Source organism: Homalodisca vitripennis, chromosome 1 (genome assembly GCF_021130785.1).
Source record: "Homalodisca vitripennis isolate AUS2020 chromosome 1, UT_GWSS_2.1, whole genome shotgun sequence".
Classification (NCBI taxonomy): domain Eukaryota; kingdom Metazoa; phylum Arthropoda; class Insecta; order Hemiptera; family Cicadellidae; genus Homalodisca; species Homalodisca vitripennis.
Genome location: NC_060207.1, coordinates 165,934,367 through 165,947,429, shown reverse-complemented (window position 1 = coordinate 165,947,429; position 13,063 = coordinate 165,934,367). Strand labels below are relative to the sequence as shown.

At 31.6% G+C, this 13,063-nt stretch overlaps 1 protein-coding gene across 1 annotated transcript in view; it reads right to left on the bottom strand.

Annotated features, from left to right (window-relative positions):
- LOC124352672 (ubiquitin carboxyl-terminal hydrolase 8-like) overlaps positions 1-12,823 on the bottom strand; it is an 88,062-nt gene extending 75,239 nt beyond the window's left edge. The window contains exons 1-3 of the mRNA XM_046802251.1: positions 12,579-12,823; positions 9,099-9,234; positions 1,633-1,869 (exon numbers count right to left, since the gene is read on the bottom strand). Of these exons, the coding sequence (XP_046658207.1) occupies positions 1,633-1,869; positions 9,099-9,217 (356 nt within the window). The 5' untranslated portion in view covers positions 9,218-9,234; positions 12,579-12,823. The remainder of the gene's footprint in view (positions 1-1,632; positions 1,870-9,098; positions 9,235-12,578) is intronic.
- Positions 12,824-13,063: the final 240 nt, after the last annotated feature.

The following is a 13,063-nucleotide window of genomic DNA, read 5'->3' as shown; positions in this document are numbered from 1 at the left end:
TGATGTGAAGCTAAGGCCAGGAACTCTAGTCATGCACAGGAAAGAAACAATGAAAGTTATGTATTAATGATAACCGCATCAGTAACGATGACTAAAACTTAAACATGTTTAAATAGTGATGTGAAGCTAAGGCCAGGAACTCTAGTCATGCACAGGAAAGAAACAATGAAAGTTATGTATTAATGATAACCGCATCAGTAACGATGACTAAAACTTAAACATGTTTAAATAGTGATGTGAAGCTAAGGCCAGGAACTCTAGTCATGCACAGGAAAGAAACAATGAAAGTTATGTATTAATGATAACCGCATCAGTAACGATGACTAAAACTTAAACATGTTTAAATAGTGATGTGAAGCTAAGGCCAGGAACTCTAGTCATGCACAGGAAAGAAACAATGAAAGTTATGTATTAATGATAACCGCATCAGTAACGATGACTAAAACTTAAACATGTTTAAATAGTGATGTGAAGCTAAGGCCAGGAACTCTAGTCATGCACAGGAAAGAAACAATGAAAGTTATGTATTAATGATAACCGCATCAGTAACGATGACTAAAACTTAAACATGTTTAAATAGTGATGTGAAGCTAAGGCCAGGAACTCTAGTCATGCACAGGAAAGAAACAATGAAAGTTATGTATTAATGATAACCGCATCAGTAACGATGACTAAAACTTAAAATGCAAGATGAAAGAAAAAAGTTCCTTAGGTAACTCCCAAGCCCTTAGTCTTTATCTATACAAATTAATGTTTTAATTTAATTATGACAAGGTAGAAGTTATCAAACTCCATGTCATGTAACGGGCTTTACAGAGATTGCATGCTAAATTTCAAATCTATATTTCATTTGATTGTCAAGTTGTTCTATGCAAAGGAATTGTATCAGCCTATTGAGTGATAGGCTTCAATGACGCTTAGACAAATTTCTTGGTTAGACATTGAACTACAACATAAAACTCATTCTTGCAGAGCATTCTTACAGAAAGCATTCCTTATTGAATTTGTACTTTTATTAATTAGCAAGTGATAAGTTCTTCGTATCCTGAAATATTATTTTGTATCCAATAAAAAGACTGAAAAAGAAGATGACTTTTCATGTCATTCACAATTCTGCCATTCTTCTACCAAAACTCCCTGAAATCAACTTTAAATTTTTAAAAACACAAAAATCATCAAGGTTTTTTTCTGTAACTCGAAATATATTATTGGATGTAGATTCTTATTAATATCCAAATTATCTACAGTACTGACACTATTGTGCACGATACCATTTAATATGGATAAAACAAATCATCATCAAGAAAAATTTTCAAGGATATTATAACAAATTAGTCACTGCCCCTTGAAAACAAGAGCAAATTTAATTATTAATAAATAATAGTAGATTTTGAAATATTGGATAAAATAATAGAGTACAACTAAATTATGGTAAAATATTAATTGTGAAATAGGAAGCAAAATTATAATAATGCATAAGCAGTAAATAAACACATTTATTTCCTTGTTTAGAAAGAATAAATAAAACCTGTGTATAGGAAGTGATAAAAATATTAAACTATTTTCATGAGTAACTCATAGATGGATTAAAAATGTATTTTATATTTGTCAGAGAACAGGATTAATCCTTACCTTAGTTGAAGTTTTTCTGTATATTTCTCTAATAGTTCAAAAACTTTCTTTATATTATCACCATATATCTCCTTGTAATATTTTTGATGTTTTAAGTATTCTTCAGATTTGAAAATTACAGATGTCCACAACTCCATGTACCTAAAGAGATATATAAATGTCTTCTCTTCATCTTTTTCGGCTTCATTTAGTTCAGCTAATGCGGAATCGTATAGCTTTTTTGTCACTTCCACCAGACTGTAAAAGTAACATAGTAATTAAAATTTTCTCCAAGAGTGAAATTAATGAAGAAAGAAACAATATATATACAAGAACTTGAAATGTTAAGCCACAAACATTGGATATTCATGATTGATTATTTGATGCAATCATAATGAACTTTGGCGATGGAATATGATGATTGGTGCCACTGGGGATTTATATATAGTTAGGTGAAAGGTTTGGGACAAATCACAGACCATTCACTGACAATGACTCACCATCTAAAAAACTAAAAATGGAAGAACTTCTGCTTTCCTCTTCTCTATAACCATATCCACACGTATTTGACAAGATTGCATTCAAGATGATCAGTCAGTTGACTCAGAACAAATCAGACCTTCTCAAAGACTTTTGAAAGGGTACAAAAAAGTCTGTAATTATCAGGGAAAGTTATTTCCTTTCTCTTAAATAAAGGCTTTAAAATAGCATATTTCAATAAAGTAGAAAAAACATCTTTCTCAAAGGATAGGGGATAGGTTGACTAGATATGTGATTTGATTAATTAAGAATGTGAGGAATTTCTTCAACAAGAAAAGTTGTGAAGGAAACAGAATTTTTCCAGACATTTGCCATCGTTTAGTGAAACAAAAAATCAGAAACACTACGTTTCGAGATCTGCAACCTGATCTCTTCTTCATGTTAATACTATATTTATGCATGAGCATTTATGAAGAAGAGAAAGAACTCAGCTTTACAAAAATGTAAGTTCCACGGCTTTTTTATAATTGGTCAAAACAAATTTCATTTAAAAATCATTAAAACAGGCGGCAGAGTAAGAAAGTTGTCAAAATTAGGAGGTGGCAGTAAAAGTGTTAAAAGTACTTAATTTTGTTAACTTCATATTCTGTTAAAAATGATAAACTAACAATAGTGTTAAGATTATATAGCATGTTTAAAAAAAAAAATGTTTTGCCAATTCAAGGTCTCGAATAAGATTTTGTCTTAGTGATGCAGTTGATTACTAAGAATTGAAACATGAAGATATTGCCGTTTGGTTTATCATACTTATAATGATTGTAGACAAACTTCTGAATACCATTTTGTGGTTTAAATACACCAGTTTTTTCACCACATCTCATAAAGTTTTGATTTTACTACTAGAGCCATCCCCAAATATAAAGTCACTTTTGTGCCTCCTTTTGGCAGTTCCAATGCTTTTGAACATTTTTAATAATTTGCAGTTGTTCTCTTTTAACACTTACTCATGGTGATAAACATTCTTTTTAGAAGGTTTTCTTCTTTTTAATATGAACAGAACTTATGATTCAAAATATAACATTAACCAATTTGTTGAGAGGTGGTATTTTTAAATTAACACTAGTGATTGAACTAAAGCAAATCAATCCAATTTTATTTTCAACAAAATCATGAATTTATTGTTAATTAATATTGGGTTTTGAGGAAACTCATGTTTTGAAATCTAACTGTTTAGGTTTATCTAGTTTAGTTGAATTTTACTGTATTGTTACTAACTGTAACAGATAAGTTAGAATGGTTTTTGCATTAATAACTTTAAAATTGGTGAATATTTTATCTTGCAAATTCGAATATTAAATGTAGTTGTCATCGGTTTATTAAATTTACAGTGAAGTTGTATGATTCTAAAATGTTACAGAAATCTCTTTTAAGATTGTTGTTTATAATACAGTAGAACCTCGATAGCAGGCGTCTCAAGTGAGTTCATGGGAGACATTCTATTACTAAGGGATTCTTCTAATTGAATTCCTACTACCAAGGCTGTGTAGACTTCAAGTCGTCCTTTCAAGGACATAAAGAATTACTGTTTTAAAACTCCTTTACAGCAAGGGTGTTTTGGACCAACTCTCACCACAAGTTTTGTCTCAAATAGTACATTAACAGTCAAATAGTATACAGTACATTACTACTGTAATAGGATTAGTAATATAACTCATATATTAATGGAAAACATAGTTTAGTTATTCACTACTACAGTATCAATGGTAGTTACAAAATAATACTTAACAATGATAGATGAAAATTAGAAAAAAAAAAACACGAGCGTAATTAAACAACTTTAAGTTTTTGCTACAGCTACTGTACAGACTGTATTTTGTAAACACTTAAATATAAATCGCAACACTGTTTTGACCAAAAACGTGATCGCAACTAATTGGTGCAAAAGACAGTAAAGGCCGGTATCGACAGTGCGAGGCTGCTCGCTGCCAATGCCTCGTGGCGAATGCTCGGCTTTGCCTCGGACTGTGGATACTGGGGTTGCTCGCTATGAGGCGTTCCCGTCGCACAATGTGAGGTGAGCCGTGTGCTTGTCGGTTTTAGAGCAGTGCTCAAAGGTGCCTCGCTCCGAGCTGTGCGTCAAGTGGATACCTGCGCTGTCTGCCTTGCACCATACAAGACACAATTCTGCACTGTAAACCAACAAATTTCCACACTGTCATCATGGATAATCATGAAATTATCAGACAAACGTTTACTGTAGGACTCGAAACACCCTGAATATTATAATAAAAACAAGAGAGAAGACTTGTGGCGCGAAATATCACAGTCAATGAATGTTTCAGTGAAAGATCTGAAAAAGAAGATGACTCTGTTGGAGTCTTACCGACGTGAAAGGTCAAGGGAAAAGAAAAGTCAAGTTACAGGATCAGGTATGTTTGTATGTATGGATCACATACTTCTGGAATAATCACAGATATTCGATGTTTGAATTTACGAAAGTGGTATTGCAAACTTGTAAATGAGTCTCCAGTAGCTAACAATCTCAGAGTAACAGCTAATCTTACCTTGGTGGTAATAGCACTTCACATGTACGTGTCACGTTTCTTCACGGCAGGTTCTATCAATGTAATTAAATGTTCAAAATCTTGCTTGGACATTCGCAAGAAATTTGGAACGTCTTCTTCGAACCTCACGTCTTCTAGGAGTCTGTTCCCATATTCGAACTGATTTCAATAAATCTTTTTGACCCACCAACGGGGTTTACGTCGCTTTTCCTGTTGTTTTTTCCTAATAATCGTCACCATCACAATAAAAGCAGCGACAGACACTTGCACATTTCTAGAAAAAAAACCATATTGTCCTGACTATCTTCACTACAAATGCGGGTGGTTCGCGTGCTCGCATTGAGCACTCGTGGTTACAACCTAGCTGCTAGCTGAAGAGCTCACCCTGAGGCAGATGGCACGAGGCATTCGCAGCGAGCAGCCTCGCACTGTCGATACCGACCTTAATTCACACGACTCATGTACAGTGTTGTGGCAGAGGTGGGTTTCACGACTAGACTTATACCAAAGACATCATTTCCTACATAACACATGTCACTGATGATGTGAAATATACATTATAAAAGATTAATTTAGTACTATAAAGGTTTTAATACGTACTACTCAGTGTAACTCGTACTGTGAAGATTCGGTTTAGCAAAAAGACTTGTTTTAGGGAGTTAGTTTTGATCTGAATGTGAAAAAAAAATTTTATTGAGTTCTAAAGGCAAATAAAACTCATCTTTATAAGTACTTTTAAAATTGCGTTATTACGATTTCAAGTAGGTTCCCAGAACCCAATTTATGTACCTATGATAACTAATTTATGGAAAAATCAAAATATTCTTGGTTAGACTCTGGTGGCCGATAAATACATAAATAAAAATGGAAACAGGGCCAATTACCTGTACACCATAGTGCACAAATATCATTTCTTTAGTAAACTTGCACAGATCACTTCACGCATTCACTGCCATTCCCATCTTCATTCACCCCTAATATCCTCTGTTCTAGAGAATGAAGCCACTGATGTACAAGCAATTTTATTGGATAAGAATTAATTTAGCCAATGCTCTGTGAAACATAATATACTAGGTTTAAATGGATAAGCTTAATCTACCAAGAATAAACACAAAAAAGTTAAACGCTCTGTTTCAAGAAATTACAACAGAGAACATTATACAGGGTGATTCATGAAGTTCTCCCCCCACTTCTACAGCACATTGTACTAGTAAAAATAATGAAAAAATGTTATATAAACATAGGTCCGAAAACGCTTCGTTAGCGAGTTACAGCTAGCGAAAGATTTCGCCTAAATTCCTGGGTAAAGAGTAAAATAAAGCCATACTGAACTTTTGGAAAGGTTAATTAAGTAAGAAATATCGTGGATTCTTGTGTATTTTTACCTGATAAAGTTAACAAAATAGGTTTCAGAACTGTACCTGTAGTAGTTTTTGAGGAATCAGGGTTAAATGCAAAAAATTGGGGCACGAAACAATGTTTTTTTAAGTTTGATGTACAATAACTTTGTTAAATTGGTAATAAATACATAAAATCAACAAACATTAATTGTAAAGAATTTAATTCTGAGAAAATTGATATAATCAAAGTCTAAAATGAAACAGAAATAAGTACCAAAAAATCGATTTTATTCAGTATAATACATTACTAGCTGTAAAGAAATGCCGTACGGTATTTAGTTAAAATAAAACAAAAACAAAATATTTGTTCCTTAATGATGAGATAAATTGAGAAAACAAGATTAACTGTTAAATAAATTTGTTTGTAAATAAAAATATCATGTTTTATTACGTTGTATTTTTTTTTTTTAATAAAAATTTACATCAAATGTTCGAAAATAAATGAAGCAAACATTTTCCCATTATTGTTTACTAGCCATCGAAATGCAGTTTTTTGTTTTAATAATTTCTAAGTTGGTAACGCACGAATAACAGCTGATCAACAATGGTATTCTGTACTGTTACGTTAGAACTGTGTATTAGTGGTGTTTTGCAAGCTACAGCAGGAGATCGGGTTCTGTGAATCGTGTTATTAAATGCAATTTTTCTGTGAGTTATAATTCGATTGTTTATTCAGTGAAAAAATGCCTTACTTATTTACATCAGAGGAATACGCTGATATGGTTTTTATTTTGGGTTACTGTAATGGTAATGCTAGAGCTGCTGTAGAAGAATATGAACTACGTTACCCTAATAGGAGGATTCCAGATACCAAAACAATTTCAGGAACTTTTCGTACTCTTCGGAAAACAGGATCACTACCAAATACTAGAACCAATTATGAACGAGCTGTCCAACTTGATGATGATATTGTTATTAATGCTGTTTTCATCGCAGTCCAGGTGTAAGTACACGACGTATTTCTAGGCGGATAGGAGTTTCGCAGTCAACGGTGTGGAGGTCACTTAATCGAAACAAATTTTATCCGTTTCATAAACAAAAGGTTCAACATCTACAGCTAGGGGATGGTCCGCTTCGCTTGGAGTTTTGCAACTTTTTGAATATTAATAATCAACTCTACAAGCGTATTTTGTTTACGGATGAGGCACAATTCACTCGGGATGGTGTCAATAACTTGCACAATGAACACTCATGGGCAGAAGAAAATCCACATGAGGTAGTTGAACAGAACTTTCAACACCGATTTAGCGTCAATGTCTGGTGTGGCCTTTTGCACAATCGGCTGATTGAACCTTTCATATTACCTGGACGCCTAAATGCTGAGTTCTATTTGCATTTCCTTCAAGAAGAGTTGCCGCATCTGTTAGAGAATGTTCCTTTACATCTCAGACAAAATTATTTTGTACTTCCAGCATGACGGAGCACCTCCCCACTTTTCACGTGCCGTTTCTGCTTACTTAAATCATCAATTTCCTGGACACTGGATTGGTCGTGGAGGGCCTCACCCTTGGCCACCAAGATCACCAGATCTATCTCCATTGGATTATTGCATCTGGGGATGGATGAAAGACATTGTATACAAGACAAAAGTGAATTCTCGTGATGAATTAATTGCCCGTATTATGGATTCGGCTGTGCAGATACAGGGAAGTCCTGAAAAATTAAGAAACGCAACAAAAGCAATACACGTGCTGCAAAATGTATTGATAATGATGGCCTCATTTTCGAACATCTATTATAAAAAGGTGCGTACGGTTGGCCCAACCTGATTAATTTTGCTTAAAACTAGTAATGTATTATACTGAATAAAATCGATTTTTTGGTACTTATTTCTGTTTTATTTTAGACTTTGATTATATCAATTTTCTCAGAATTAAATTCTCTACAATTAATGTTTGTTGATTTTATGTATTTATTACCAATTTAACAAAGTTATTGTACATCAAACTTAAAAAAACATTGTTTCGTGCCCCAATTTTTTGCATTTAACCCTGAATCCCTCAAAAACTACTACAGGTACAGTTCTGAAACCTATTTTATTAGCTTTATCAGGTAAAAATACATAAGAATCCATGATATTTCTTACATAATTAACCTTTCCAAAAGTTCAGTATGGCTTTATTTTACTCTTTACCCAGGAATTCAGGCGAAATCTTTCGCTAGCTGTAACTCGCTAACGAAGCGTTTTCGGACCTATGTTTATATAACATTTTTTCATTATTTTTACTAGTACAATGTGCTGTAGAAGTGGGGGGAGAACTTCATGAATCACCCTGTATATGATTCTAATGTGATGAAATTACTGGAAAAAACTGATAAGACAAAAAGTATATATTAAATCAAATTTTAAAAATATACACAATCTTAAGGTTAATGCCAAAAGTTACTTATTTATAAATTATTATTTCAAACACAAATAAAACACCAAATATGGTTAAACTTTTTAAATGTTCATATATCTAAGTATACTTCTTCAGAAATTGTATATAAATATTTACAGATATAAAAATAACAAGAAAACATATTTATACAGATCCAGAAGTTAGAAAAATATGTTTCTTCTTCAGGTGTCATATCACTATTCAACAAATCACTATATGGTGATTTACTCGCCAAACTGAGCTAAAAGTTGGCTTTGACAAATCTGTTGTCATATATTTATTTGTGTTTGCTTCTCTATATATTATAGTTTTTTACACCTGAAGAAAAAGGCAGATTCCTCTTCTATGACTTGTAACATTTAATGATAGAAAATGTCTGAAAATTAGAACCTATAACGAAGTCTAAAAGTTGGAATTGCATTGTAGGTTACATTTTATTCTCATATTATGTTTTTTATGTACATATAATTTATATTATTTCACTCTTTAATTTTTCAGTATTACTATTGTTTTGGCATGTGTGTGTTTGTTTTGGTAATTGTTATGAAAATTAATTTTACTTTTTAAACCAATATTATTTTAACCGTGAAAATTCATGGTTGATTTAAAACATTATCTGGGCTTAACATTTTATTAGTAAAAAGACTGATTAGACTACTTACTGAACTATTTTATCAGATTCATTATTTGATAAAATGTTTGACATGTTTGCTATTGAATTCTTCTCTTTGAGTTCACTTAGTCCCTTGGCAATATGTAGTTTCTTTACTGACACAGGCATGTTGGATACAGGAAGCACTGAAAAATAAAGAGTTGATTAAAATGTTAAATTTGTAACAGTTTTAAACATTCATATTAATTTAGAAGCTTCTTTAATATATAGGCAACATTGAGTTTGATGATGGTACATGTCACTTCAAGGAATTTGACCATGTGTAAGTGAAAATTTTTACATGGGTCTTATGAGTAACCATGATGGCAAAAAGAAAATCGCAGAATAAATAAATTTGGAAACAAACTTAGTACTCTGTAAAATTCAATTAATATTGTAGTGTTTGTTTTTTAATTAAGTAAACTAAATACAATTGCATTTTGTCATGTAATGTAGTAAATCACAGCCTTAAAATATAAAAAAGAGGTAAAACTTGAAACTTTGCATGCAACCTCAGCAAAGCTTGCTATGCCAACATGTGGTGTGGCAATCTTATGCATAGTATTATGAATAACAGGCATACTTTGTTTAATATGATAAAACAATAGTTTATAATCACTGGATCCGTAAATTTGAAGGGCGCTCAGCAAATGCCATGGACATCAATGAACACCTATCCTATCTGGGCCTATTTAAAAATGAAGTTTCATGCACAACATAAGGTATACGACTTACCTTTTTCTCAAGTTAATCTGCCAATAACTTAGTTATTATCTTCCCAATAAACTTCATCACAGGACTTTACCAACTTACAAAGTAATTGCATAGTTAGCACCAGGAGCAAAGTTGCAAGTATATAAAAAGCTTAGATTATAGCCTATTTGAAATCAATATTGAATTTACAAAAGAATACTAACATAAATATAGCTATTTATATTTCTAAAATTCAACTTCTATTACTTTTTCTCTTTTTTACTATGACATAAATTTGCACTTACTTAATATAATATATATTTTGGATTACTATTATATAACTATGTTGTGTATGTCTGTATGTAAAACAATATTTTTACTGACATACCAAAAAACTTTATTTTTAGTCAACTTTTTGTATACATGTTAGTATTGTATGCAAATAATATATTTTTACACAGTGTTTCATATTGTATGATAACTTATACATTTTTTGTTTGAAGTTTATTTTTAACAATGGATGGATTGTGAAGGAAACAGGATTTTTCCGGAAATTTGCCATTGTTCAGTGAAACAAAAAATCAGTAACACTACGTTTCGAGATCTGCAATCTGATCACGAAGGACCGGAGTCCGAAATTCATGTATAATGCATGCCTTTCCAGATTCTCATCGTTGGCGGTAAAGGCCCCGCCAAAGTTAGAGTCCCTCTAAAATATCGTAGCTCTCAATATGTTTAAGTGGCTCAGACAGCTGACAATGAATTAAGAATTTCTATATGTCAGATGTGATTATTTGATAGTATCGATAATCATCATCCGATTGTGTTGGTGGCCGCTTATTATACTACAGCTAAAATAGTTAACATCCCTCGAGATAGTACCCAAACATCACTTGAGCACTTGTTAAGGTTAACTTTAACTTTGGTACTACTAGTAACCAAAATAATTTTACTTTGTTTAACTTAATTATAATCAATATTGTTATTTTGTAAATAAAAACAGCTGTCAATTAGCCTATTAACTATGAATAATTAAGTTATAAGTCAAGTGTATTTATATTCAATAGTTTAGATATTTCTTAACGAGAATTGTTTTGATTGTGATGGTGGCCGCTTGTTTTATTGCAGCTATCAATGGTTCCAATCTTAAACTATTGTTTGAAACTATTGATATAAAAACTGGGTACACAGCCTATTGTACTCTACCCATAAAGAATAAGGGTAGACTTTAATAAGTAGCCTACTCTCGTTATTTGGATGTTTTATCGAATGGTTCGATTTGAAGGAATAATTCAATATTACAATTTATTTAACTTAGCATATCATTTAAACTTATCAGTTATAGTAATTTTAATGTAAACAATAAACAACAAGAAGTAACTAATATTGCAGACTTTGAAAATGGCGATAAGTGTGATGAAAATATGTAAGATATTTCTCACAAGTGAAGAGATTTGTTTTTAAAAGTGGCTTCAACATGTAGGTTTGGCTCCTGGTAACCCATGGGGAGAATTCTTCCCTCCATTTCACAAAAGCGGTTACTCATTGATATCAAGCTGGCGAAGTTATAAATATTGTAAGGTTTCTTTGATATATAAGTCTAGGCCATAGTTGGTTTTTTTGGGTTTTTAGTGTTATTGTTAAATTTACGTTTTTAAAATTGTAATGTACGAGATTCTTCTTGTTACAGTAATTTATAACTCATTGTGTATGAATTTTACATATCAAAGTTGAATAATAATGAATTGTTCGATAATAGCAATCAAAGAATGAGTGTACACCGCTTATTAAGGTCGGGTAAGGTACGATGAGCGGACCCAGTTATTATATCAAAGAATGTAATAATCGATACCTAATATTCGCATCTCAAATCCTAGTCTATCAATCGATATAAAAGTGTATCTATAGTCCTCAATAACAATAATATGTTTTAAATTATACTATGAATTTAATTTTTTCAGTAATGAAATAAATTATTATAACCAACATTAGGAAAACTAAAGACGACCATATTTGCTCCTCTCACAGTTGCCTAACTAGTTGTTTCTTTCCCACAACTTTCACATAATGGGTTTTTCGGTACGAACCCAACATGTTGAAGTCACGAAAAACATGTCATCATCTTTCAGAGCAATGTCATGTAGTTTTCTAAAATTGACTGCCATTTTTAATAATCAAATGTTACTTATGTAAAATTTAAATATTATATTACAAGTATTATTTGAAAGTGTTTATAGCTGTTGATATAGATTATTTAAGTTAATTGTTCAAAATAATAAATCAGTATCGATTGATTATATTGATGGTTATGATTAAGTAATATCGTTTGCCAATTTCGTTATAAAAAACGGGTCCGTTTATCATACCCTACCCTTAAGGTCTCTCCAGGAATAAACATATAGGATTAATTTTACCAAAGTATGTTGTTCACGACAAATATCTGTAATTATGTTATCATTTCAAATCCTCCATTTGTAAATAATGAGTTTATACTATTATCATCAAAGAAGAGATTTATATTCTTATTTCAATGTCCTTGAACATAGCCTAACTACTTACCTGGCAGTGTCAACCTATGACAAGAACTAACAAATCAATCTTGTTGCTAATAAATCCAAAAGAACACAATTTAAAATAAGTAGTAAAAACATTGATAGAATTGCGTTTTTAATACGTTGTAATGTATTAAAATACACTTTTATTATTTATTACACTTGTAAATTCATGTAAAACAAGCTGGTTATGACAAAAATGTTAAAGTATAGTGCTAGGATTGAAGAATAAGGTTATAACTTACATATTATAATACACACTCCTTCTTGAAACTGTCAAACTGACTGAAAATTATGCTATCAATTGTTTTTAATTTACTAAATATTGCCAACAAAATCATTCGGAACCTAATTCAATTTAGGTTACACACAATCTTTTCCTGATAAATAGTTCAATACAAAGAGTAAATAGTTTGTTGCTGATAAGTACATATAGACCATGACACAGACTAATAAATAAATGACAAGTAAAGGTTATAAAATCCCGATTCATGTTCACTACTGCGTATATAGGATAGTGACGTATTAACGGTGGCGATCGATCTCGGATCTCCCCTCCTCCCAAAAAAAATTCAAATAGAATCACGTTTTCTTTAGTCTATTTTTATACTGTTTGTTCAACATAACTTTTTGTTAATCTTTAAAAGTAATATTTACTAAAACTGAAATTAAAAAAAAAATTTTTTGATGAATTTTATGAGAAACTAAAACGACATACGTTTTTATAGCA